Below are 26,050 nucleotides of genomic sequence, written 5' to 3'. Positions count from 1 at the left end.
ATCTCTGAAAACCTTCATTCCCAAAGAAGCTGAAACTATTATATTTGACTTTCCTAATAAAATTGATCAAATGTTGCACCTTCTCGATAACAACCTAGCTTTAGGACGACTGGTTGCAGGAAGAAAAACATGCACTTACTATGCTTTTTAGTTTGTTTTGCCCTGTTTCAATTTTCTATTCAGAATTTTTATTTGAGTGTTGTTTATCTTTTAAGATCTATGTTTAAGACTGAATAGACATTACAATTTGTAATATGCTTAAACTGGTTTGTGATCTCTTTGGATGAAAACAATCACAATGTTTTACTTTTTGTGATCTCTTTTTTTTTAAACAAACATTTCATTTCTTGTACCACCATAATTAATTCAAAGAGTACCTGGACAAAAGGAAATAAAAAGGGGAAATAAAGATGACTTCACCAAAAAAGATTTTAACAGAAGCTTCAGTTCAATATACGAGTTAAAAAAAACAAAAAACAACAACTGAAGATTCATTTCATGGCTCCTTTCCGGGCTAAGGTGATATTTCAAGTCATTTCAGAAGCCACGAGGCATCTAATGTCATAATTCCAGATACCACATTTAATCATCTATCACGGAATCTACCGGAACAGTAGAGTGTTTCTTACTCTGTATAAGCATACTACCGAGCACACTCGAGGTATGTGATACAACATCGTAGGATGGATGATCTGCAAGATCTATTTCGGAAATAGCCACAGTAGCATCATTGATTTCATCAAACCCAGCAGCCTCTATAAGGGTGTTGTTGGCAGATGGCATAGGAGGAGTTCCTTAGATAGATGATCCGGAGGAAATTGCATCCCGCAAAGCTAAAAGGTCAGCAATGGTTCGACCACCAACACCATTGAGTTCCCAAATCGAAGAATGATCAATCCCCACTTGCATTCTTTCAACTCTAAGAAGCATATTTGGTTCTTCATCTAGTTTCCTGCGTTTAGATTCCAAATGTTTCACAATTCCACCAAGTATTTTAAAGCCTTCAGGCACCAGCATTAGAATCCCATTTAGAAGACTTGCATCACGAATGACAACCTTCGAACCAGCAGGAGGCAAATTTTCAAGAGCTTCGATATGCTTGGTCTCCAAAGCAGGTACATATTGAACACCATCCGTCATAGAAAACAGAAGACACCGTGGATAACAACATATATCAACAACATCATCAACCTGAAGAATAAATGGACCGGGAAGAACAACTTGATTCAAAGTATCAGGAAACACACCGGCATGAAAAGACAATCTCATATCAGAATCTAAAAAACGCTGGTAGATGTAAGTCAGTTTATTAGTATCAGTGAGTTTATTTGAGTTTTTCAACTCAAAAACACACCATTCCGGTTTCAATTTCGTAAATAAATCTTGTATATAATCAAAACTATCACTATTTTGCGTAGAGGAGGAAAGAGAGGGAATCGTCTCTGCAACTGAATCTTGAAAAGATGCTAATCAATCATTGAAAGTCTCTCATGAGATCAAGTTACTGAACAATATAACTATCTCATGGTTATAATACACAATATGCAACCATGAAGATCAAATATTGTGATCATCTTTTCTAAGATACAAACTTGTATGAACAAGAATTGATATGCTTAGAAGGAAGAACAATCTTTTCATAAGGATTTACACCAAGAATGGTTACCAAAAGAGTATGAAAAAAGATTCTTTGACAATAAAAACCAACATCCATGGCTTTGATAATTGCTTCTAATCTGTTATATTTAAGAATTCCAATCACAAATCAAGTTAGGTAATTAAGACTCATACATGTGGTATCTAACCATATTCATCTTAACCATAACTAGTTCAAATGACTTCACATGAACTAGTTAGAGAGTTGTTCAATTGCAAGGAAATCTTATGTAACTACACAAGACACAATTGAAGCAAAGATGATTTGATTCACTTGAATCGGTTCATGAAATTTATAGCCACGGTTTGCAAACTGCATTCCTTAGTATTTATAAATAAGTTCAAAACAATCATCTTTAGATATAACCTCACTCAAGTTCGCAGACTAGGTTCGCGGGCTTAAGTTACCATGCAGATTTTACAAACTCCAGCAGAAATTCTCGGGTATGAGAACTTCGCCGGTTCGCGGACTTAGTTTCACGCAAGTAGTTTGTCAACTTCAGCAGAAATTCTCGGTTTTGAGAACTTCGGCAGTTCGCGGACTTGGCTCACTCCATGCTTCCGGTTCTCTTGATCAACAAAGTTCGCAAACTTTGGTTCAAGGAATAAGACTTATATATAAATGTGTTTCCATAACAATGCTTATGTCCACCATTGGTTATGTAATCTAAACTCTCATTTCAATCATTGAAACATTCTTAGAGGATGTTATATAATTGTTATACCATTTTTCGTCAAAGAAATTTTCAAAGTGATTGAAACATATCATGACTTTCGTCACTAGGTAAAGATGAACTTGGTTGAAGCGAAAGCCTACCAACTCATATTTTGAGAAATATGTAAGCCAGTTAGACTCAGCTCGAAACAATAAATTATTCCACATATCCAGAAATTACCCAACAAAATATGTGCGCCCCAATTCTTTTGCAATCCTCACCGCATTTAATAGGGCTTCATGGTGAGGATGCACTTTCAACACACTCAGGTTGTGTTGAGGTGAGCAAAATCTTGCTCAGGACAGGTATTCGAAATAAAATCAAACATGGAATCTAGGAATTTAACAACTTCCTTGAAACTTTCAATAACTGTTCCATATATACCTTTTTAAGATGTTATCCCTTGTCGAACTCTTGTCTGGGAGATCCTTCTTAATAGTACTTGTTGCTTTACTGGTCTTCTTTGGTACCCATTTCTGAGCAGATTTTGGAGCAACGTATTTCTTTTTCTCCCCAATATAATTATGGAACTTCTTGGGGGGAATACTGAAAAAACTGATATTATGAGACTCAGTTTTTCTCCAGTTTGGAACATCAGATCTTGTCATCTTAACAGAATAAGATCTGGTATTATCTAGTTTAAGAAATCTGCAATTCCTTTGCAAGTGACCTGGTTTTCCACAATAAAAAAAATGTTTAGTAGAATGGAAAAAGTTACGTTTAGTGTTACCTGAATGTTTATGTGCTTGCTTTGGAACTTGACAGGATTTCCTTTTTTCGTTATCAGCAGTTGATAGAGATACTTTACTTTTGTCAACCGTGGAAGGTTTTGGTTGAGAAGAAACTTTAGCTTTGACAAATTTTAACTCTTTGCAAATACTAGGAGCGTCTATTCCTTCATAGCCCAATCCTCGTGTACCGCGATGAATTCTACATGCTCCCAATATCGAGTTTAATTTATCTGAGATGTTATTTCTAGACAAACTCTCTTTTAAGCTCGAGTTTTCTTCTTCCAAACTTTTGACCTTCTCAAGCGCAATAACTAGATCATTCTTGGATGATTCATGTTGAACTTTGAAATCTTCTCGTTCTGAATCAAATAACAAGTTCATCTCAATGTTTTCCAAGCTTTCTAGCTTTGCTTGAAGAATAATTTCCCGATCACGACCTTCGACAATTTCTTCTTTAAGATTTCGTATTTCTTTAAGATAATCCCTTGCACCACTAGAATCAAATTGGTCTTGCAAGTCTTTATTTCGACTACGAAGTCTGTCATATTTAACTTTCTCACTGAAAATGGTGTTTCATCTTCCGTGAGTTTTTTATGACTTTCTTTAAGAAGGTTATTAGCAACTGGATCCACATGGAACACTTCTTCGTCAGAATCAGAATCAGTATCCGCAAGAATTTTTTCAGAAGTTAATGCAACCTCGCCATCCAACTCTTGGGGATTATAAAATTCAGGTCCATCATCAAGAGTAGGCAAATCTGCTGCATATGCCGATTTTCTACGGCTCCATCTAGGACATACTGAAGACAAGTTCCCGAAACCACGACAATTATAGCATTGTATATCATCCTTAGGAGATGTTACACTTTTGGAGAAACTCTTTTTTCTGTCTCTCAAGAATTTTCTAAATTGTCATGGAGTAACATCCTTAGTATCTGGTGAACCACATTTATCCTTAGAGGATTCATAATTGTTTGCAACTTTCAGAGAAATCACCTATTTTCTTGCGTGTTCATTATCAAAGATCTTTAACTTTCCAGCAAGAGTATTTCTGGAGAGTGTAGAAAGATCGTTTCCTTCTTCAATGGCATGTTTATTAGACTCGTATCTTGATGGTAGAGACCTGAGAATTTTGCACACAATATCTTTCTCCGGAATAGTTCTTCCTAACGCAAATGAGGATTTAACTATTTGAGAAAGTCTTTGGTTAAACTCATCAAAGCTTTCATCATCAGACATGCGAAGGTTTTCCCAGTCAGAAGCTAGATTTTGAAGCCTTTCTTCTTTCTCTGCGGCATTCCTTTAGAATACGGTTTCTAAGATATCCCAAGTATCTTTAGACTTATTACACGTAGTAACGTGGTGTTGAAGATCTGGGGTAATGGCGTGGATGATCGCATTTAATCCTTCAGAATTTTGCTTTGCAACAAGAATCTCAAGATCATTATAATCACCAATATTCTTTTCAACAGTTACACCGTCTACTGTAACTGATGGAGGATCATAGTCATTAACAATACGAACCCATGATTGAAAGTCTCGCGCTTGAATGAAAGAATGCATTGCAATTTTCCACCATAAATAGTTCGTGCCATCGAAGACTGGCGATACGTTTATAGAGATAGCACCTTTGTCCATAGAATCAGATTGCTACAAACACAGACTTATGAGGTCTTACCGTGTTTGCCTGCTCTGATACCAATTGAAAAACGGGGGTCTAACAACCACACCCAATATTTCGTTTGGCAATCTGAATAGACAAACTCCAATATACTTTCAAGAGAATCAAACAGAAAGTTAGACTCAATCTATAAAAAGTATATCAAAGAGTTTTATATCTTTATCTCTTGATTCAATCCACAATCAGCAAATAGGGATTTGCGAGCCCGATTGAATATAAGAGGATTAACTTGAACGGTACTAAAGACCAATGTTCAAGTGTCAATCAATTCACTCAACAACACTAAGGCTGGATACAAGAACTGATTGATCTTAACGTACAACCTGTGATATTTCTATTATATAAATAAAATATAATGCGGAAATAAATAACACAGACACCAGAATTTTGTTAACGAGGAAACCGCAAATGCAGAAAAACCCCGGGACCTAGTCCAGAATAAATACACACTGATTATATGCTGTTACACCAATTTCCTACAACCTATTCGGACTAGATGTGATACCTTCTTCAGCACTTGTAGAACTCCTAGCAGAATACTGATTCTCTTTAGAAATTCTTCGCACAAATCTTCTAGCAGAACCCGAGGCTCTCTTTAGAAGATACCACAACACGATTGATACGATTCGATATTTTGTTTGCACAAAACACCGGTTTGATTTCCCTTTAGATATGAATCAAGGTTTTGGAAATCTTGTGTTTATTTTGATAAAAACAATTACTAGGTAAAAGTAATATCAAAACAAACTTGTAGATTAGGGATTATTATACTCTTCAAAATAGGAAGAGAAACCTAATAACTCTACAACAAGAACAACTAGAATAAATCTAGAGATATCTTGTTTTAAAACTTCTCAAGGATTTTACGAGATGCCTCAATAGAAGTTTTTCTTTCTAGTCTCCGATTTCGACTAACAAGTGTTGGTATACGATCGGAAACTGAAATCTATCAAAACTTAGGGTTTATGATCAACAACTCTTGAATGGCTTTATATCAGAAGAAAAAACCTTAGAATAAACAAGAGGTGAAAAACCTAGATTACAAGTTGTATAATAATCAATCACGAAGATTTAATTCAACTTGGATTTGTGATCCCCAATACAAAGATTTTATCTCACTCTTGTCCACGAAGAACAGAAGACATGGAAACAACCTGCAAAGCTTATGCCTATTTTCCAAAAGGGATGAAAAACGTGTAAACTGACGAACCCTTTATTTATAATGAACAATAGCTTGGAAGCTAAGCAAAGCTATTTTCCCTTTTCAAGACTCTCCTAAATATGGGAGTCTTTCCTAAGTTTCAAATATTATGCATAAATAATTAATTAAATAATTAATTAGCAAATATTTATTTATGTGAATAAATCACATTCTAACTTAGGCAAGAATTAAAAGTTATCACAAACACTTTAATATGGTAATCAAATATGTTTGGATTAATAGTCATCTTTCTTAGACAAAGAAACATCACCAACTTGACCAAAAATAGCTTTTAGTCACGTAATTGGGCCCAAGTCCGTGAACTGTTACAAACAGCCCATGGATTGTTTCCTACTAACGAACTGTAACAATCACAACAACACTTATAATTGTTACTTTAATAAATCACTCATAACTTCATCGTTATAACTCGGAAGTGAGTGATTCTTGGCTCGTTGGATTCATAAGCTCATTCACTATAACATGAGATTCTTTATAAGGATAAAGGTTATTGTCTCCAAGGTCATGAATCAAATAACCTCAAGTATATATACATAAATGTACATTTACCGTCATTGGAATTGTTCCATAGAGTGAGCATTTATCTTGATAGATTAGAAAGGTAGAATTGAACAAGAATCCAAATGAAATAAATCACATATCTTTGTTGATGAAGTACTTGTTGATTTTTTCTTGTAGTCATCAATCTTCAATCTTCAATCTTCATCCTTTAAGGATAACTTCGATTCAACTTCGTAGACCTAATCTAGTCCGAAACTATCTTTAGTATGCTAAATCAAGAATGCATTTTGGCAACTAAAATTGACAACTAACTTGACATGCCAACGCTAGTGGGTTCAACCGAGCAGTGCTCTAACATTTATGACTGACCAACACACTAGTACCATTAATCATTTTAGACCAGCTTCTAAAATGAATAGAACTCACCTTCACTGGATACCTCCTCCCATTGGCACTCTCTCTTTAAATTGTCATGTTTCTTTTAATCATATAAATAATTCTGGTGGTCTTGGTCTAATAATCCGTGATTTTACAGGGGCTTTCAGGGGAGCAAAAATCTTCTACTTAGCTGATTCATGGGGAGCCGATCAAGAAAAATGTAAAGGACTACTGGAAGCAGTCAGATGGGCTAATGAACTTCGCCTGGACAATGTCCACTTTCAGTTAGACTCGAAGATTGTGGTTGATGCGGTTAATAATGAGAGCTATAATATCGACTGAAGATTACATAACTTAATAGCTGAAATAAAATCTTTTTTTAGTAGTTTTAACTCCTGGCGGTGTATGCATATTCCAAAGGAGATGAATAAGGTAGCTGATCTTCTATCTAAGTCAGCTAGAATTGAGAGAATGAGTGGTGCATGGATTATTTCGCCTCCAAGTGACATTGAGGTTCAACTTATGGAGGATATAAACCATGTAATCACATAATTCCCTTAATAAATTTCTTTGTTTCAAAAAAAGAAAAAAAATAGGGTTCTACTTTCTTATTATAGCTTTTCCCATTTTGCATGCGGGACCAACCAGGGCGTCCTTTTGCAGTTTCAAAATATCACTGGTATTGCCCATCTTAGAATGCGAATGCAACATCTCTACATTCTTTTAAGAGCAAGTCTTATGGTGGAAGAGTTTCATCTTCCATCTTCCAAGCCACCTCAGCATTTGGAATTGTGGATGGAAGCACAAGTGTAATGGTGGAACAACAAAAACGCTAATCTTAATAGCGTTGAGCGCTAATCAGAATAGTGCTAAAAAACTCTATTCAGAATAGCGCTCAACGCTATTAAGATTAATGCTTTTTTTTCTCAGCCATTAGATTTTCTGACTCATTTTAAATCTATGGATAAAAAAAAACGCTATTCTGATTAGCGTTTTTCGTCTTCTAGTGCGCTATTATGAATAACGTTTTACGCTAATCTGATTAGCACTATTATAGATTTCACGAAATCATGGAACACTGCTTGGATTTTTCATGGAAAACACCAATTTGGAAGCCACTAGACTTGACATTCCACAATTTTTCCACACTTGTAATAGGATGGATTCCACCATAAGACTTGCTCTAATGGGCGTTTGTTAGTTGGGCGGCATTATCACTCACGTCTAGTGGTGCGGACTTAAAATTGAGCCCGTTAACAGGCGCGAATTAACTCCTTGTGCCTGTTTAAACCCTAGTCCTAGTGTGAGAAGTTTGTGTTTCAATTCTTTTTCTTCTCAAAATCCTTCGAAAACACCACGAAGTCTTAAAACCCCTATAATCCAAAACCCAGCAAGCTTTATTGAGATCTTCTTTATGCCATTATCACAGCCTCTAACCGAGATTTCAAGGTATGGTTTTATTTACTTAACTCGATATGTTGTTTGTTTCTTAAGTTCACGGTTTCTATTTCATCAACTGTAGAAAAATGCCCCTTTTAGGTTTCTCCTTGGATGTTGGAGCTCTAAAAACTGATCGAGCCCTCATGGTTTTTATGTCTGATTAGTTTGATTGACAAAAAACCCCTCAGAAATTAAGTCAGTTTCTGTATGTAAGGATTGAAAATGAAAATTTCTGAAATTTAGGTGTACTTTAACATGGGGTAACAACCTCTTTACTGCTGCTACACTATCATCAGAGTAGCGCAGTCTAACTGTCTGTGGAAATGCAAAGCAGAAAAGAGGGCAGTCCTTGTAGAGAGTTGTAGTTAGTTGTAAATTACATAGAGCTCTACAGGACTATTGTAGGGAACATTTATTTATTTTCCACCTTACCAATTCGCTGCCTTATTAGTTTAAGAAACATAAATTACTACATATTCTGCAATTGAAAACTTCAGGGTTTACTCACTTGGGCTGCTAACTTAACTAACATCTTATCAGATGAGCCTGTTTCTGAGTATCTGACTATTCCATTGAATAAGATTGAGGATTTTGGTATACAGTACAAACAGTTAACAACTTTATTCATATTCCCGTTGTTAATTTGGGTTAGTAACTTTTAGTATGATTTCACAACACCCATTCGACTTTCAGTAAGAGAGATAAAACTTAAATTAAAGTAGTAGGCTCAGTTTTCAAAGTAATGAGCTTTATATCTAAAGTGGCAGCAAGATCTTTAAGCATTCTCATGACATCAACCGTGTCATCTAGGTAGTACATGGCCTTTCATTGTTTTTGTCTGATTGTGCATGCAAATACCTGAGAAACTGCAGGTAGTGATGTGTTAGTAACGGCTGTGTCTCATCCTCATTAGAGTGGGCTTTAGGAAGTTTGGAAATGGCGAATTTACTCCAGCTCATTCTCACCTGTACTGGAAGTATGATTAGGAAGATCCTGCGTAGACATTCTTATCATCTGTACTAAAAGTTTGTCAATCTCGATAATTCAATCCTGAGCTTTGTATACATCTGGGTAGATTTATAAAGTCTGTGGAACCGCTGTTGTCATTATTAAATAACTGTAATATATACACACTTTTGTGTAACTCATTTTTCTTAATTGAATGCAGACGCATCGCGCGTGCGTCTAGACTAGTTCTTCTTAGTAATTGTTTGCTATTTAGTGAATGTTTTTCAATTTTGCTGATTATTTTTTGACATTTTGTAAGATATGTTGAAATTAGTCGGGTGGTTGTGCTAAGTGTCTTTTAATTATTGCTGAATATCTTGAAAATTAGATGATTGATTCACTGCACTAAGGAACAGAGAAGAAGCCATTATTGTGTTAGAGAATTTTGTTCCATATGAGTCTGCCCCTCCCAAGGATAAAATGATTATAAAATACCTGAAATTTTGTATGTGGTTCAAGTATTGGTTGCTAGACATAATTACCAGATAGTTTCATTACTTTTTGGAGTACTATGTTGTCTATGCTCGGCAAATAGTTACACAGAGATCAAACTTATAGTTATGCAGCGTACATATTGTGCAAAGATAAAATTATTTTAGGGTAGCGGAGTTTTTTATGTTAGCAGTATAACTAAGCATGCTTTGCAGAATATTTAAGCAGAATGATAACGTCTACAGCTCCTCACATCAACTCACATGCACTCTCGCTTACTATTAATACCGTTGAGGTTTAGCCTTTGCAGATAAAACTTTTGAAAACGAAAAAGGTCCCTCTACCTTCCACTCTCGGGTTCGGCGGAGTAGCTATGGCAATCGATTGTCTGGTTCTAGGTAAGTAATACTCCTTCTCTTCTCAGTATATTCATTATTTGATTACCCCTTCAAAATCATTCATACTTTCTCACTCTTATTAGGTGCTGGACAAGAAGTAAGAAAAAGCTGTGTTGTGGTGACAATTGGAGAGAAAAGAATCATGTTTGACTGTGGGATGCATATGGGATACCAAGATCATCGAAGATATCCTGATTTTTCTCTCATTTCTGATTCCGGCGACTTTAATGCCTCTCTAACTTGTGTTATCATCACCCATTTGTAAGCAAATTTTGTTACATTAGACTTTTTCAGTTTTCATTTTTATTATTCATTAAATTCATAAATTGTTTTTGTGTTCATTGAGTTTGACTTTTCTGAGATTGCGAAATTTTCAGTCACTTGGATCATGTTGGAGCTCTTGCATATTTCACTGAGGTTTGCGGATACAATGGGCCAATCTACATGACTGTGAGTTGTCAAAACTGTCCATTTAGTCTTTCACTAAATATTTCCCCCGTTTGAAACAAATGATGTGTGTGGTAATGGTAAATTGGTGACGGTGGCATGTCCATTTACAATGAGCAGATGATTATAACATTATTGAGCTTCTTCATGTTTTGGCACATTTGTATAAATCTTTGGTTTTTGTATTGAAAAGCTTGCTCATAATGTAGTATCCGACAAGGGCATTGTCTCCATTGATGTTGGAGGATTATCGAAAAGTGATGGCAGATCGAAGAGGAGAGGAAGAACAGTTTACATCTGATCATATCATGGATTGTATGAAGAAAGGTAATTGCCTCTTTCACTAGATAGATTAAAAAATCAAGTGATTTACAATTTAAATGTGGTTAGATTTTAGTGAGAAAGAAACTGTTAGTTCCATGAATGTATGGTTGACATGTTTTGAGTTACCAGGAATGCGATTTTTGCCATCTTAAGGGGCCTCCTTTATCATTCAGGGTCGAAATAAGAGCCTCAATTATGTATTGTGAGTCCTTTATTTTTATTTATTTTTGCAAATAAATTCTCTTTCTTGCTAGTTAATTCATGACCTCATGAGTTCTGTTCTCTTTCTTTTGGCTTGTTCCCCTTCTAGCCCCTTCCTTTTTTGGCCATTGGGAGTGTTAAACATTGGTCAGTAGTTTCTATTTGAGTGGATATAATGTATAATGTTGCAATGTGAATCTTGTTTGGGATGCTCATTTTCTTGTTTAGCTTATCTGGCTTAATCATCTAGTTGTTTGCTACTTGCAGTTACAACTGTGGACTTGAAGCAAACTATTCAGGTCGACAAAGATCTTCAAATCCGAGCATACTATGCAGGACATGTACGTTGCTTGAACTTTTTCATCAAGCTGTTTTGCTAGGTGTCTAACAAGATGCTTATACATACCATAAGACTTCTTTTAGTTGAGATTCTACGCCAAATTTTGCAATCATTTATACACGATCCATGCGAGAAAGAAGTGTGCATGTTTGTCAGAGTTGAAGTCGCATTTGCCTACAACAGACTGGATATGCTGACAGCCTGTCTGATCAGTTTTCTGTATCCCAAGCATCAGTTGCTTGGTGCTAAATATATTAATTTTCGCTTTATTAACGTTAAGCTCCACGAGTTACTTATCACAAAAGAAACGGTTGTCATTTAAGCTTTATTCTGCATTTTTATTTGCAATCTCTTTATGCAGTCCTTTGTTTCCCGTGTCTTCCATCAGACAATACTCTGGGATGTTACTGCTTTTTCATTTTCTCATATGTCCAGCTGAAGCATTGTTTATATTTCTGTGAAGGTACTTGGTGCTGCGATGTTCTATGCAAAGGTTGGAGATAGTGCTTTTGTGTATACAGGGGATTATAATATGACACCTGACAGACATCTTGGAGCTGCTCAAATAGATCGATTACAGTTAGACCTCGTCATAACAGAGTAATGATATGCACTGTCTTAGTTTCTTCTTTTACACATCCTAAAATCTAAATATATTGGGCTTTGGAGCTTCTGCACGTCTCTTCCTATCAATTTGTATCTTAACAACCTATTTATAAGCACTTGAATTTAGCATCAGTTTTTGGAACATCAGCTACAACTTTTATGAAACTATTGAGTGATCTTTTTTCAATTCGTATAATTTGTCACGATGATAACTATCACTCTCTTCTGTGAAGGTCTACATATGCAACAACAATATGAGATTCAAAATATGCTCGTGAGAGGGAATTTCTTAAGGCTGTAAGTGACTTATATTACTTCCCTCCCTAAGTTTTGTATGACATGCGCACTGATGTCCTACTATTGTTTCGTTTTTCATCTTCTCATTTTTATTATTCTTTTTGGGCCACACTAGTACAGGTTGTCTTTTTAGTTCTCAGTTCATGTTGTAGCAAATTACTATGCACTTTAAGCAATTACATTTCATGCATGAGTGATGCTATCAAAAATTGAACCTTATGTTGCCACCAAAACAGTTAGATTATAGGTTGGACAGTAGGATTTTTGGTTTATGGTCTAAGCTGTAGTATTTTGAATATAAAAATAAAACTGTGTTAACGTTTATGATATAAAAAAATTGGATCGTCATTCAGGGTAAGATTACAGTTTGGAGTAATTTCTTAGAGATTTTGGCTTTTACTCATATCAAACTATCCAAAATGAGATTGATGGTCAGGTCTTTAATAATTTGATACAATCATATCAAACTATCCACAATATTCATAAATGCTGTTTCGAATTTCCTTTTTTGATATTTGAGGTAAATATCACCTCAATCTAACAATTTTGGCAGCAACCTCATATTAGTGCTTGCAGAAGTACATAATGTGTATGATTATCAAACAAAAAATAATATGTACAATTTTATTTACAAAATACTTTTATGTCTCTAACATTGTTCCTATATCTATTGCTATTTAGGTTCATAAATGTGTCGCAGGTGGAGGGAAGGTGTTAATTCCAACATTTGCTTTGGGATGAGCACAGGTGATCCCGGAGCCTTTTTTTCTCTTTGACATTAGGAATGTTATTTTGTATTGACATGTTTTCGATAATCAAGAAGGTTTGGTTCATTATATGAGACGACGGGACCTATGTTAGCATACGAAATAATGCAAATCACAAAGTTTTCTGTTCCCAATACTACGTGTAAAATTTAACTCATTATATTGTCCTCTTTGAAGTAGGAGCTTTGCATGCTTTTGGATGATTACTGGGAGCGCTTGAATCTGAAGATTCCTATTTACTTCTCTGCTGGTATGTCTAAGGAAACTAGAAGTTATTTACTTTTCTATCTAAATGCAGAGTACTTGTTGTAGTTTCTACATCTTAGACTCTCTTTCCTGGAATTTCAAATGTGTTGTTCCTTGAACACCGTATATTTGTTTTTCTTAAGCTGAGCATGGATCATAATACGCCTCTCATATTCCTAATGAATACTGCACAATGACGATAGAGCTTTAACGTTAATTTTGTATACTTCTTAGGAGAACATGCTAGCTCATGTCATGGAAAGACTTGTTGCCTGCTACATCTGTCGTTTTATATGCAAAATCTATGCTTTGTCACTTTTCATTGTATTATATCTCATGCGCCTTGAGTTTTCATGCTCTAAGTTGATGCTCTTAAGTCTTATGTATGGAATAATTTGTGATGTCTCCAGGTTTAACTATTCAAGCAAATATGTATTATAAGATGCTTATTGGGTGGACCAGCCAAAGTGTCAAAGATTCATATGCCACAAAAAATGCGTTTGATTTCAAACACGGTACGTTTATACCGACTTATCTATTTTATAGATAGTAACGTTATATGACAAAGCCAGCATGCGGAATTGTTAAAGGGTTTTTCTCAAGCTTGTAAACAAAATACAAATGCTTAGTGCTGGTTTTCAATTGCTTCAAAGACTTCTTGGCGCAGTAATGTGGTATCTTTATAGGTTAAGAATGATATAATTTATGCTTATCTGGAGCACAAGCCACAGTGTTAACTTGAAATAACTGGAAAGCATGATCATGAATGATAAAGCTAGTGAACGTCTAAGATTGATGGTTATACAGAGTAATGCACTCACATTAATATCTTGATTTTTGAATTTTTCTTACCTTACTAAACAATGGAAGTCCTTATTATCAAGTATCAACTACAAACTAGACGACCATAGAGAAATCCTCTTGTTGATGAAATTGGTTTCTAAACTTACTTCGTTGTTCTTATTTACATTTGTGTGGGCAATGTAGTTTGCAGTTTTGAACGTTCACTGATAAATGCTCCTGGTCCTTGTGTTCTCTTTGCAACTCCTGGGGTTCTCAGTGGTGGATTTTCACTTGAAGTTTTCAAGCTGTGGGCTCCATCAGAAAAGAATCTTATTACACTTCCAGGGTACTTCTTTTCTATGAGAGCATTGTCATGGCAACTTTGCCATTCACTTGCCATATCTAACTGAAGCATTTCCTTTTTATTCAGGTATTGTGTGGCTGGGACTGTAGGACATAAGCTGATGTCAGGCAAACCAGGCAAAATATTCGTGGACAAGGAAACTCAAATCGACGTCAAGTGCCAGGTTATTGGATTTTCAACTTTCATCCTTTCCGGCAGCCTTCAAAATTATATTTTCAATTATATTTTAACTGAAATGCAAGAAAAAGAGGTCCAACAAAGACTGAAGTTTCTCTAGTTCTTATATCGATAAGGGACATGGGTGCATCAGAAAGACATAAAAATATTGCTTGCAGGTCCATAATATACGAACCAAAGATCATGCGTTTTATACCAAAGTTAAATTCCTACGAGTTGTTTGACTCTTTTACGCTTCCTAAATTGGTTGAGTTTTCTCTGTTGTAGATTCATCAGCTATCATTTAGTCCTCATACAGATGCAAAAGGGATTATGGACCTTGTCAAATTCCTGTCTCCGAAACACGTGATACTTGTCCATGGAGAGAAACCAAAGATGGCAACACTGAAAGGAAGAATAGAATCTGAATTGCAGATTCCATGTTATTATCCTGCCAATAATGAATCTGTTCACATCGCTTCAACTCAGTACGTGAAAATGGATGCATCAGAATCATTTATTCAGAATTGCTTAAAGCCGACCCACAAATGTTTAAAAAGCTTCTCTGATTCAAATACCAATTACACAACCACTGTTTCCTCACCAATTACAGAAATGAATAAAGAATCTGTTGCAGAAGGGTTTCTGATAATGGAAAAAACCAAAAGAGCCAAGGCAGTACACAAAGGTGAACTAATGCCAACTTTAGCGCTTGAAGAACACAAGATTCAGTTTGCTCATTGTTGCTCTGTAAATGCTGGTACTCTGCTACTTCAAGAACAAGATCAACATAATGATGAATTGTCAGAATCATTATCTACGGGATCCACAATTTCTGAAATGGGTAACTCATCAAATGCATTAGCTCAAATCACTGGTTGTTTTTCTGCAACAAAGGAGCTTCCTCTATCTGACCAACTATCTCAGCTTCACCTATTATTTTTGAAACTTTCAAAGGAACTCGCTGAAGAGAAAATTCAAGAGTTTCGGGACCACTTACAAGTAGAATCATTTCATGTCTCGATTTGCCAGAAAAACAATAATTGTCCTTGCAAGATAAAAGATTTTTCTGATGTTGGTTCGGTTGTATCTTTCTGCTGCAAATGGTCATTGGTTGATCAGAATTTGGCATGGAGAGTCATTTCAGTCATTAAAGGTTTGGATGCAACTACAGTTTAAGAACTAAAATCTGAACCCATTACCAAATTCAACCATAATTTTGAGTTCGTTACTATTAGTGATAGTTTCAAGCTTGTAGATTACTGAGCTAATTTGTTAATTTAAAATGTAACAGCTACAATTGGTAATTTTGAATTTTCTGCTGGTTAATGTTTGTTTATGATAGTGAAAAGTTTCTTACTTTTATTTATTACTACCGGTATGCTGTCAGATGACATGGAGTTTGCTCTATGGTGCCTCCGGCGAAAAATGTTGAAAAGGCTTAAAGCTAACAATGTTATTCCCGTGTCCTGAAAAAACATAGGAGACTACGATTCTTGAGTACCTCATGGCTGTTGGGTTACAGAAACACGTGAAGGTCAGTTTCTCAAAGACAAATTACTGTAATGTACTCCTTGTTGCGGTGAAATGTGGTGGTAGTTGAGAAGATATCTGATTTTTAGGAATTGACAAAAATTTCATTTGTGTTCCATGGATTTGATTTATCATATGACTAGTATTATCTTCTCTCGCGCAGAGGAAACGCTTGTACCTTATTTGACCACGCCTTTGTAATGTAGACTTGGTCCACATGTATATGGATATTTGGTTCCATATATCACCATTAACTGAAGTCAATAATACATTCATTAATCCATATACATACAAATTCAAATTTCATATTAATTCTTCATTTAATGCTCGATACATCTCCTTGCTCCTTTTCAAAGAGAAGAAACTATAGTGTACAAGATACATTTTGAACTCATAGTAAGTATATTATACACTGCCTTCATTTCTAACCTTTTATACTTTTACTCGAACTGAAGACTTTGTGGTACTATCAAGAGTGTAGATATGATTTAGCGTATCTTCTGTGGCTAACACCATTGGGGACATTCGTACGAGGCTGCAACCGAACAAATGATCTCGTTTCCACCACGTCATGCGTCGATCTGCATATTCCACCGTAACTTAACCACGACGACCGGTGGTAACTCAGCCAAGACAACGGGTTCAGTTTCTTCCTTAGCTTTTTCTCATTCATGTCGACTAGAGTGTCACCACCACCATGCATCCATGAATTTCCTAGACGACCTTTCCTACCTGGTTCTCGGTGTAACTTGCTCTCTATTAAACAATCAAGTTGCTGGGAAATTCTGGCGATTTCATACGCGTCAAATAACGAAGTTGTATCAGTATGGATTGGAGTTGAAACCAAGCTGCTGGATGATGTTTCCGATTCATCACCACTTGAAATTTCATTGGCATACCTCATCGCTTCTAGCTTGAATCTTGACGGTCTAATAGGCCTTTGAGTTGCGTAATTAGCATGATCGAATTCATGGATTGGTTTACCGTTCCCCTCGCAACCTGATCCGTGTTGGAACCATGCCCATGCTGCGGCTTTTACTGCTGCAAGTTCATCATCGAAGTCGTCGTGTATGTTTTCTGTAACAGGGATCTTGCTACTGACCTCCATGGATGTTAGTTCGGAAAGTTCTTAAGAAATGACGTTTCTTGTTGGTTTAGAAGAGATTTGAGTTTGTTGTACGTTTTAGTTTTCAGAGGAAAGGATCTTGCGTCTTGTGTAGTTCATTTACAATGGGTACAATCTGGGTATGGTTCATTCAGAAAATTGAATTCATGCATTTATGAATTTGGCCCACCTTGGCCATATGGAAGTTCAGCTGGTAGGTGTATACAATGTTGTTGTAGGGTTCTATAAGAAGTCAAGGCAGGTCACGAGGGAGTGCAAATTTACTTCCTGCTTATCTTCTCTGGGGCAAACGACTAGCTAGGCTTCATGGAGGGGTTGAAGACTTGAACGGTGAAAAAATATCGTGCAACATGGGCTGAGCATAATAATTCTGGTTAGCGAGTCGATTACGATTTTTGCTCAATATTTGTAATAAATTGTATTTATTCTCAACTAGGAAAAAAAAGTTGTTGGTTAATAGATTATGGTACAATTGTCTTGCAGGTTGCAGCCACATGACATCAGTGCATCAACATTTGACAAGAGGAGGAGGAGGAGCCAAGAGAATGTTTATATGACACACCTTTTACCAAAGAAAGACTCATTTGGGAGTGGGAGGGAACATGGTGATCTAATCTTGCACTTTAATACTGATGGTGGCATGTGCTTTCAAATAACTATAAATGTCGACAGGTGAGTTAAGGCCAATATCTATAAAGTGTTTATGACATGCAGAAAATGAGCCAGTTACGAGTAAACAAATCCAGTATTAAATTTGGTAAAAAGAAGTACCTCATAATCTCTTTGGTTTTGAATAAAAAGCCCATATATGCCCATTTAAATAACAACTCGGACTTAAACATGATACATAAAATTGGTTAAAAAGATCGAAATCAACTATTTCTGAACGAAACAGACCGGTAAGTTTTGATATCGTTTATATGTACAAAAATCAAAAAAACATTGTTCAATTATCCATTATGGATATTCCACCCAGAAAAATATAAATAAACTATATATTTTAGCCTAAAATGCCCTTAAAAATACTACTCATCTACTAATACAACAATGTTGATTATATTTCTCCCCGTTGTCTCTCTAATTAATCAAATCTTCTTCATGTAAAATTCTAGCTCCTACAAATTACCAAATAATTAAACAATAATAACAAACATAAATTAAATATTAGTATATAATGTTTTGCAGTTCAACACCAAAATGCTTTGACGGACATCACTGACAACCTACATCAGCAATCAGTAACAGGAATTCGTGTGCAATAACAGTATCGTGAAAATAATAACGATAAGGTAACCGTCTTTTACATCCTTAGTAATGTCTTCTCCTCTTCTAGCTACTCTTATCTATGTCATCTGTTATAAATCTTACTGCTTTCACACCTTTATGCCCATTAAAATACCAAAGAAAGGCTGCAATTGATGGTGGCACTGGACTGGTTGTGTTTTTAATGCCGGTGTAAGTGGTGGACTTGGTGTAAGCTTTTTGCGCCTACTTTAATCTGACAATCACCAGTCCAACACCCCCACTGCAACCAACCCCAACAAACACCAGTCCAACATCTCCATCACCATCACTGCGTTTCCCCAAGTATTTCTTTGATAATTCCTCTAGATGCGTCACAATATCAACATTCAAACCAAGAATTTTTCTTATCTTTTGGTTATTTAATGGGCATAAGTACCAACCACCAAGAGTTGAAACTGGTCTATCCAGCAACCCTCTTTGGAACCTCCAGGCATTGTGTTGTATCATCCCAAGCTGTTGGAGTGATAGGTTTAGCTGCTGCAAAAATTAACAGCCATTTTTGAGTGCTTAAATTACTGTTTATGTAGGCCTATTAGTGCAACGTTTTGACATATATAGTGTGCATTACATACCGACAACTAATTATTAGCCAAGTATTTGGTCAAAATGAATGAACAATTTTGATAGATGACAATGTAAAAGTGCAGCTAGAATGGAATAACCAACCTGGTGAAATTGGATTGTGTTGCTTCCAATGTCCATGACATTAAAAAAAATCTAAAGAGTACTAAAAATCTTATGAATATAATGAACCAAACAACTTATACATTATAGTCAGTTGTTTTAGGGAATAAGAAGCACTTCGGGGATTAAAAAAACCATGAATATGAAAGATAAACCAGTTTAAGTGGGATTAAATTAGTTTCAATCCAATCTAAAATGGGATGAAACCATTTTCATCCTTGTTTAAAATAGGTAAAACCAAATTCTACCAAAACTAAAACACAATGAAACCAGTTTCATCCTTGTTAAAAATGTGTGAGACAAACTCAACCCACTCTAAAACACGATGAAACCAGTTTCATCCGAGTTTAAAATGGATGAAACCAAATTAAACACAGATCCAAACACGGTGAAATTGGTTTCATGTCAGTCTGAAATAGGTGAAACCAAATTCAACTCAACCTAAGACACGATGCAACTAGTTTCATCCTAGTTTAAAATGAGTGAAACAAAACTCAATCGAGTCTAAAACACGATGAAACCAATTTATTCCTAGTATAAAATGGGCGAAACCAAATTAAACCCAATTCAAACACGACGAAATCAGTTTCATCCTGTCTAGATTGAACAATTTCGTTTATACAAGAATCCATATTACCAAAAGAAAAATAAATCAATATGAAAACTTAAAACATGATGAAAACCCAGATTGTTCCAATCGAAATAACACATGCAAACATTTTCAATAAACAAGTGTAATGCTTCAATCATAAAATTTTAATTTCATACTTAGAAACAAATCTACATATGTGTACAGGTGCACCAAACTTTTAACAAAGATAAAACAATTTGAGTTCGAACATAATCTAAAAGACAATTAAGGTTATGAAACTTACGAATTGAGAATATTCTTCATCACTTATCTTCTGAATTGATTTAACACAAATCCCGAAAAAATTTAATTTGAAAATTTTAGGGCATCTAAAAATACCAATCTTGATGGTGGCGTTATCAGTGTCTATGATGGTGTTCTTGGAGAAAGATGATGAATTCGATGTTGGTGATGGTGGAAGAGATTAAGATGACGGAGGAAGATGATGTTATCAATAATTGTGTTTATGTTAACGATGGTGGAGAAGAGATCGCATAGGAAGATGATACCGATGGTGGAGTTGGAGTTCTGTGGTGGTGGAGACGATGAAGGAAGAACCAGTAATGGTACTTGAAGAAAGATGGTAAAAGGAGATCTACTATCGATATTCTCTATACAGTTTCCTAATAAGAAGATATTTTGTAAGGGCATTTCTGTTCGTTTCAAATAAAATTATGTCAGGTCCATTTGACCCAGGGAAAAAGTTTACCCTTCCATTTGAACCGGGAAAAGTACCTTTTTGGCCAAATCGCCCATTTTCTGGATATGATAGCTCTGACCACATTTTGGTCGTTTCTCTTGGTCTTCTAGTGTCAGACACAAAATTAGCAACATTTTTTACTCTAGTGTCGACACCTTGACCTTTCACCTTGTGGTGGCGTTGTAAACCGAGTGATGTTCTATGTACTATTTAGAAAATTTTCATCATCAAAAGCTACAATACAGTCGTATAGATTAGTCCATACGAAAGACATTTTCATACACAACTTTAAACAAGCATGTAATTTTATCGTAAAATTGATAATAAGCTATCTTATCCTCATTATATGAACTTCCAAGGATAAATTTCCTAAGATAAAATCGAAATGCTTACTTTCACATCTTTTAAGATTTTATTTTCCATTTATACGAGACGAAATAGAATAAAAATTTCATTTTGGTCCGAGATTATCAATAAAATATTTAAAAAAGGAAAAGATAAATAAATTATGCGACTAGAGAAAGGTGTAATAGAGTTATTCAAAAAGTTTTGAAATCAAGCCGGTAGTAATATTAAGAGAAATTTATTTTTGTATATACATATCTAAGGAGTATTAAATTGATATTTTTATTTGATTAGTCAAGTAGTTATAGACTGAGCTCATTATTATATAGGTTAAAATTCTAGTCTCCTCACATTTATTTATTTTAAATGTAAAGAGCAAAATATATTAAAGAAAGAGGTCACTCAAGGTGATAAAAGTACAACAGCTCAAAGAAGAACAAACAACAAAAATTGTCAAGGATAGTTAACAAAAGCATCCTAATTACAGATTATGGTTGAACATGGTGCACTTAACTGCAATGATAAGTTGCTTACTGCTCCTACATTTATTCTTGAAGCGCCTGTTATCCGTTCTTGCCGAATAATCCACCAAACTGCAGAAGGTAAGAGAATCCAAATATTCTTTTTTCTTGACTTAGGTTTCACACTCTCCAATTTCAGATTGTTCCCTTAACAGATTCAGGGAAAACACATTTTAAACCTAGGATGTCAAAGAAATAGTTCCATACCTTGCTAGTAAACTTGGAATGAAGAAATAAATGCGAGTTTGTTTCCTGTTCAGAACTATAAAAAAGACAAAGATGAGATTGCACCTTCACAGCTCTGTAGAGATAATCCAAGATGGTGAAATCAAATTGTCATTTATCAGGAGAGAGCCGACTGAAAAGGAAATGGATAACCCCAGATACTGTCGCTTTCATAGGTTGTCAATCATCCAACAAGTGATTGCAATGTTTTAAAGTGTATCTTCAAAGAAAAGGTTGAGTTAGGAGAGCTCAATCTGGAGATTGAAGGAGTACACAGGGACCCTCTTCCAATTTGGACATTCACTCTCTCTGAGAAACCTGTCAATGAATCAGTTCAATCTTTGGTAGAGCATATACGAAAATTGCTTTATCTTTCAAAAGTGCAAAGGAAAGACATGTTCACGGCTCTAAATCACATTGTATCAGGAAGACGTCTGTCTATCCCGGAAATGCTCCCTGAGACTTCATCCATAGACAAAGAAATGTCTGACTGGGTACTGCTTACTATAGTCAATCTCAAAGTAGATAAATTTAAGAGAACGTTGATCGATGCTGGTATTGCCGTCAATATTATCCCATTGAAGACCCTTGGAGCTGCAGGCATCACTCGACAAGAAACTATGCATGTTCCCATCTCAATCAGGGACCATGAAGGAACACCCAGAGATGCTTATGGCTACATCACTCTCAAGATGAAGATATGTTCAACCTGGACGAAAACCAAGTTTATATAATCAGGGAGGATCCATGATATGACATGATTCTTGGACGAACGTGGATACATGCTGACGAGATGACCACTAACAAGGTACCTCTGATCGTACATCTCTCTGATGAAGAAAGTTCCAATCCAGAAGATTTGGAGGATGCTACATCATCAACGCATTTGGAGGAATTTCGAACTTTGATGAGGTTGAATCAGGAAATATGAATAGATGCATTGACATTTATTAAGAGGTTCAGCTCTCAGGCAAGTCTTATTCCTCATATGTCTATGTCATCTATTCTCCTACACGCTCTCTTAGCATGGGGACTCAATTCTGCTAGGAGCTCTGTTATTGCAAGACACTATTAATGGGTAGCTTCAGCATGGTAATATATTACCAAGTGGTTGGACCTGACACCTCTCATAATCGACCATCTCACTGGGACATTCAAGACTGAGATGATGCCCAAGCATGATAAAGAATATCTTGGGTACTCCCCCATAACTTTGCATGAGTGTCCATTCATGCCACAAAATCGGAAAGCTTAAATGTTCGCGCAAGTGAGGAATCTCATTGCAAAGGGAATGCCGAACCAGCAGAAGATATTCAGGGCAGGAACAATCAATCCTAACAAATTTCATGAAGAAAATTTAGTTCTCAAAACAACTAAGCGCAATCTTCATTCTGCAGAAAACTCCAATTAGGAAGGACCTTTTATAATTACTAAGTCTGTTGTTGGTGGATACTACAAGTTAGTTGATGTGGGTTGCAAGGCAAGTGTATCAGTAATACGATGTTTTGGGAAGGACCTTTTATAATTATCCTCTACTTCGTCGTTTTTCACCTAATACGATAATTGTATTAGTTAGAATGCTTCAAGAGTATAACTCAACTGGAAATCATAATATTCAGAATGTAAGTGGATTAATATCATCAAATTTCTTCATTAAGCATCCAATACACAAGCAAATAGTGTAGGGACCCAAAAATACGTTTTATGGCAAGCTCGTCTGAGGCGATTTTACACGGCCATGTACGAGATGAAGATCTGGGAGCAATTGGTAAAGAATCTAAAGTTGAGTCATATTCCCTTCTCTTCGTATAGATTTCCTCCACAACATATCTAAAGTTCACAACAACTGGATGCACGATAAAAACGATGTGAACGAAATATCAAACTACATAAGTGCTAAAAAAATTCTAAAGACTTTCTGGAAGTTTACTCTTTTATCAATTTCGACCCTTAAACGGGATCAAAATATTCTTCGCTAAATATAGGAAATTTCCTGGGCATAAAAAAATTGGGGTAAATCACAAAAAATTGATGTCGGGTGAAGATTCTACAACATTTTTACTAAAAGATCGAATTAGGAATTTTCTAACAAGGTACTATGGAAAAACTTCTCATTTATTGATATGGATCCTTATTCATTCAATCACAAATCAGAAATTTTGTACTTCTATGAATACAATACAAGATGAATACTTACTTGGGTGGTCTCTAAACCGTCTGAAGAGTTAGAATTTCCGGTGTCACCGTTAAGATCATCATTACCTCCATCTGATTCCGAGTCATGAGAGTTTTCTTCCTTATCATCCTCCGAATAAGAATGGACATTGTTAGTATCTTTCTTTTCAATAGAAATCTCCTACTAGATACATTGACAACAAACATTAGTATTTCACCCAAGAAATATCATATATGATTAGGAAAAGAGATGTGTGCATCAACTTTTTCATCTTCGTCATCATCATCAAGTTCGTGAGTGGACTGGCTAGTCGGGATGAATCAATTTTTTCATCTTTGTATTGAAAATAAACTTAGCTTAACTTGAATTCTAAGCAAGAGTTTCATCTACGCAACCCTAATCTTGAAAATAAACTTCTCAAATACTTACATGAACTCTTATTTTTATCTAAGATATTCAAGTTATCTTAGATTGAATTCTAAGAAACCCCTACTCTTGAAAATCCATATATACATAGAGATTCAAACAACCAGGATATTTAATCTCTGACATTTTTGTGTCCTAGTTTTTTGCTATAGTCATACTCTATGAACCTATATTTCCTCTGAGAAACATAATTAGGTTTACAACCTAAAAACTATACTTAGGACTCGTGAAGCCAGATACAACTTTTTTTTACCTTGATAGTTCAGGTATCCAGATCTTGTTCTTTATGTTATCGAGGTTTTAGTAATCTCTTTTAGCAACGAGGTAGATAGCAATCGAAAAGTTATCCTCGTCTCATACTTTGTGATTCCCCAAGATAGATATCTAAAATTGTTCTTAATTGGTTTAAGCTTGTTCTTGAGAGGTGGATAATAATCCAGGTTTATCAGCTAACTGAGTGTAAGTGTTACGGATTTGTGAGGTTTGCTAGCTTTGTAAACAACAAACAGATTTCTAAGCCTTGATTTATCGATCTAAAGTGAAATCAAATAGGCTTATCTGTCAGAGGCATGGACATGTAGAAAATTCGCTAGAGTAAGAATATTTCCTAAAGTAGATAGAAGTTCTACACTGCCTTTGCTGCTTTGGTTGTTTGGTGAAGTAACTTCATTAACTGGCTCGTCTGTTTCATAATTTTTTTTTATCTTTACAGTTATGAAAGGTTGCACCAGTATTATACCAGCATCCACTATTATGATTGGCAACAGTATAGGAAACTTGCACTACATAGGTAAGTTTGACATTGTTCTCGACCACATTCACTTTGTTTTTTTTTTTGTTTCTTTCGTTGACGACAGTCACGAGCATAGATGTCAGGTTTTTTACAAAAATAAAATTTAATCTTTTTTTTTTTTATATTTGTTGTTGATATTTTTCTACTTAAACTAAGTATCATTCTTATGCTTCAAAGAATTTTATATCTTAGATACTTACATACCATCAATCTTGGAATGATTTTTAGTTTGTTGATTATCCTTGATTTCTCGTTTACGAGAGTCCTCTTCAATACGAAGATGACTCTATAAACTTTCTAAGTCACAGTCAGTTTCAAGATTCTTAAGTTTCTTCCTGTAATCATTCCAACAAGGGTAAGACGGGAACGAATGAAGATACAAGATAAATTCCATCATCCTTAGGATGATTAACAACGATTAAAAGTTCACCAACCTGGGAAATAATTGATTTACTGCCAACCATCTTAAAACATATGAAGTTGCAAATCAAGAATTTCTTATTGATTGCTTAACTAATCTTGTATTTATTAACAAGCATAGTCCATAATTCCTTTGCAGTCACAATACTTCGACGGAAATTGCAAACACTAGTCTCTAGGGCATTTAAATTATTACCATGACACATGAAATCATCATCTTCATGCTTCTTCGTCTGGCCATCAAATATGCACTGTCCTTTGGAGTCGCATGAGGAATTTCCTCCAAACAATCTCCAAAATAATGAAGAAGTGGGGGACTGACCGGCCATGATGGCTAAGGGACCGGTCAGGTCCAGCCATGGTGGTGCACTAGCCACGATTTCCCACTTGTGTCCATTCCTAAGAGTTTTAGGTATTTTGTTGGACACTTGTGCAATATTTTCAGAAGAGTTTGATCTTGACCGAAACTCTT

The 26,050-nt window shown here is 35.5% G+C and overlaps 1 protein-coding gene and 1 pseudogene across 1 annotated transcript; one reads left to right on the top strand and one right to left on the bottom strand.

The window, feature by feature from the left end:
- Positions 1–8,200: 8,200 nt before the first annotated feature.
- On the top strand, positions 8,201–16,045 carry LOC113275313 (annotated as a pseudogene).
- Positions 16,046–16,515: 470 nt separating this feature from the next.
- On the bottom strand, positions 16,516–17,544 carry LOC113275315. Its single transcript, XM_026524800.1, has one exon. It carries the CDS (start codon positions 17,332–17,334, stop codon positions 16,696–16,698), a length of 639 nt encoding a protein of 212 aa, XP_026380585.1. The 5' UTR covers positions 17,335–17,544; the 3' UTR covers positions 16,516–16,695.
- Positions 17,545–26,050: the final 8,506 nt, after the last annotated feature.

Source organism: Papaver somniferum, chromosome 4, assembly GCF_003573695.1.
Source record: "Papaver somniferum cultivar HN1 chromosome 4, ASM357369v1, whole genome shotgun sequence".
Lineage (NCBI taxonomy): Eukaryota > Viridiplantae > Streptophyta > Magnoliopsida > Ranunculales > Papaveraceae > Papaver > Papaver somniferum.
The sequence above is the reverse complement of the archived record's forward strand: the minus strand, read 5'-3'. Positions and strand labels throughout refer to the sequence as shown.

Bases quoted from the DNA above. Each gene is read 5' to 3' on its own strand.
- LOC113275315 (XM_026524800.1), bottom strand. From the start codon at position 17,334: ATGGAGGTCAGTAGCAAGATCCCTGTTACAGAAAACATACACGACGAC.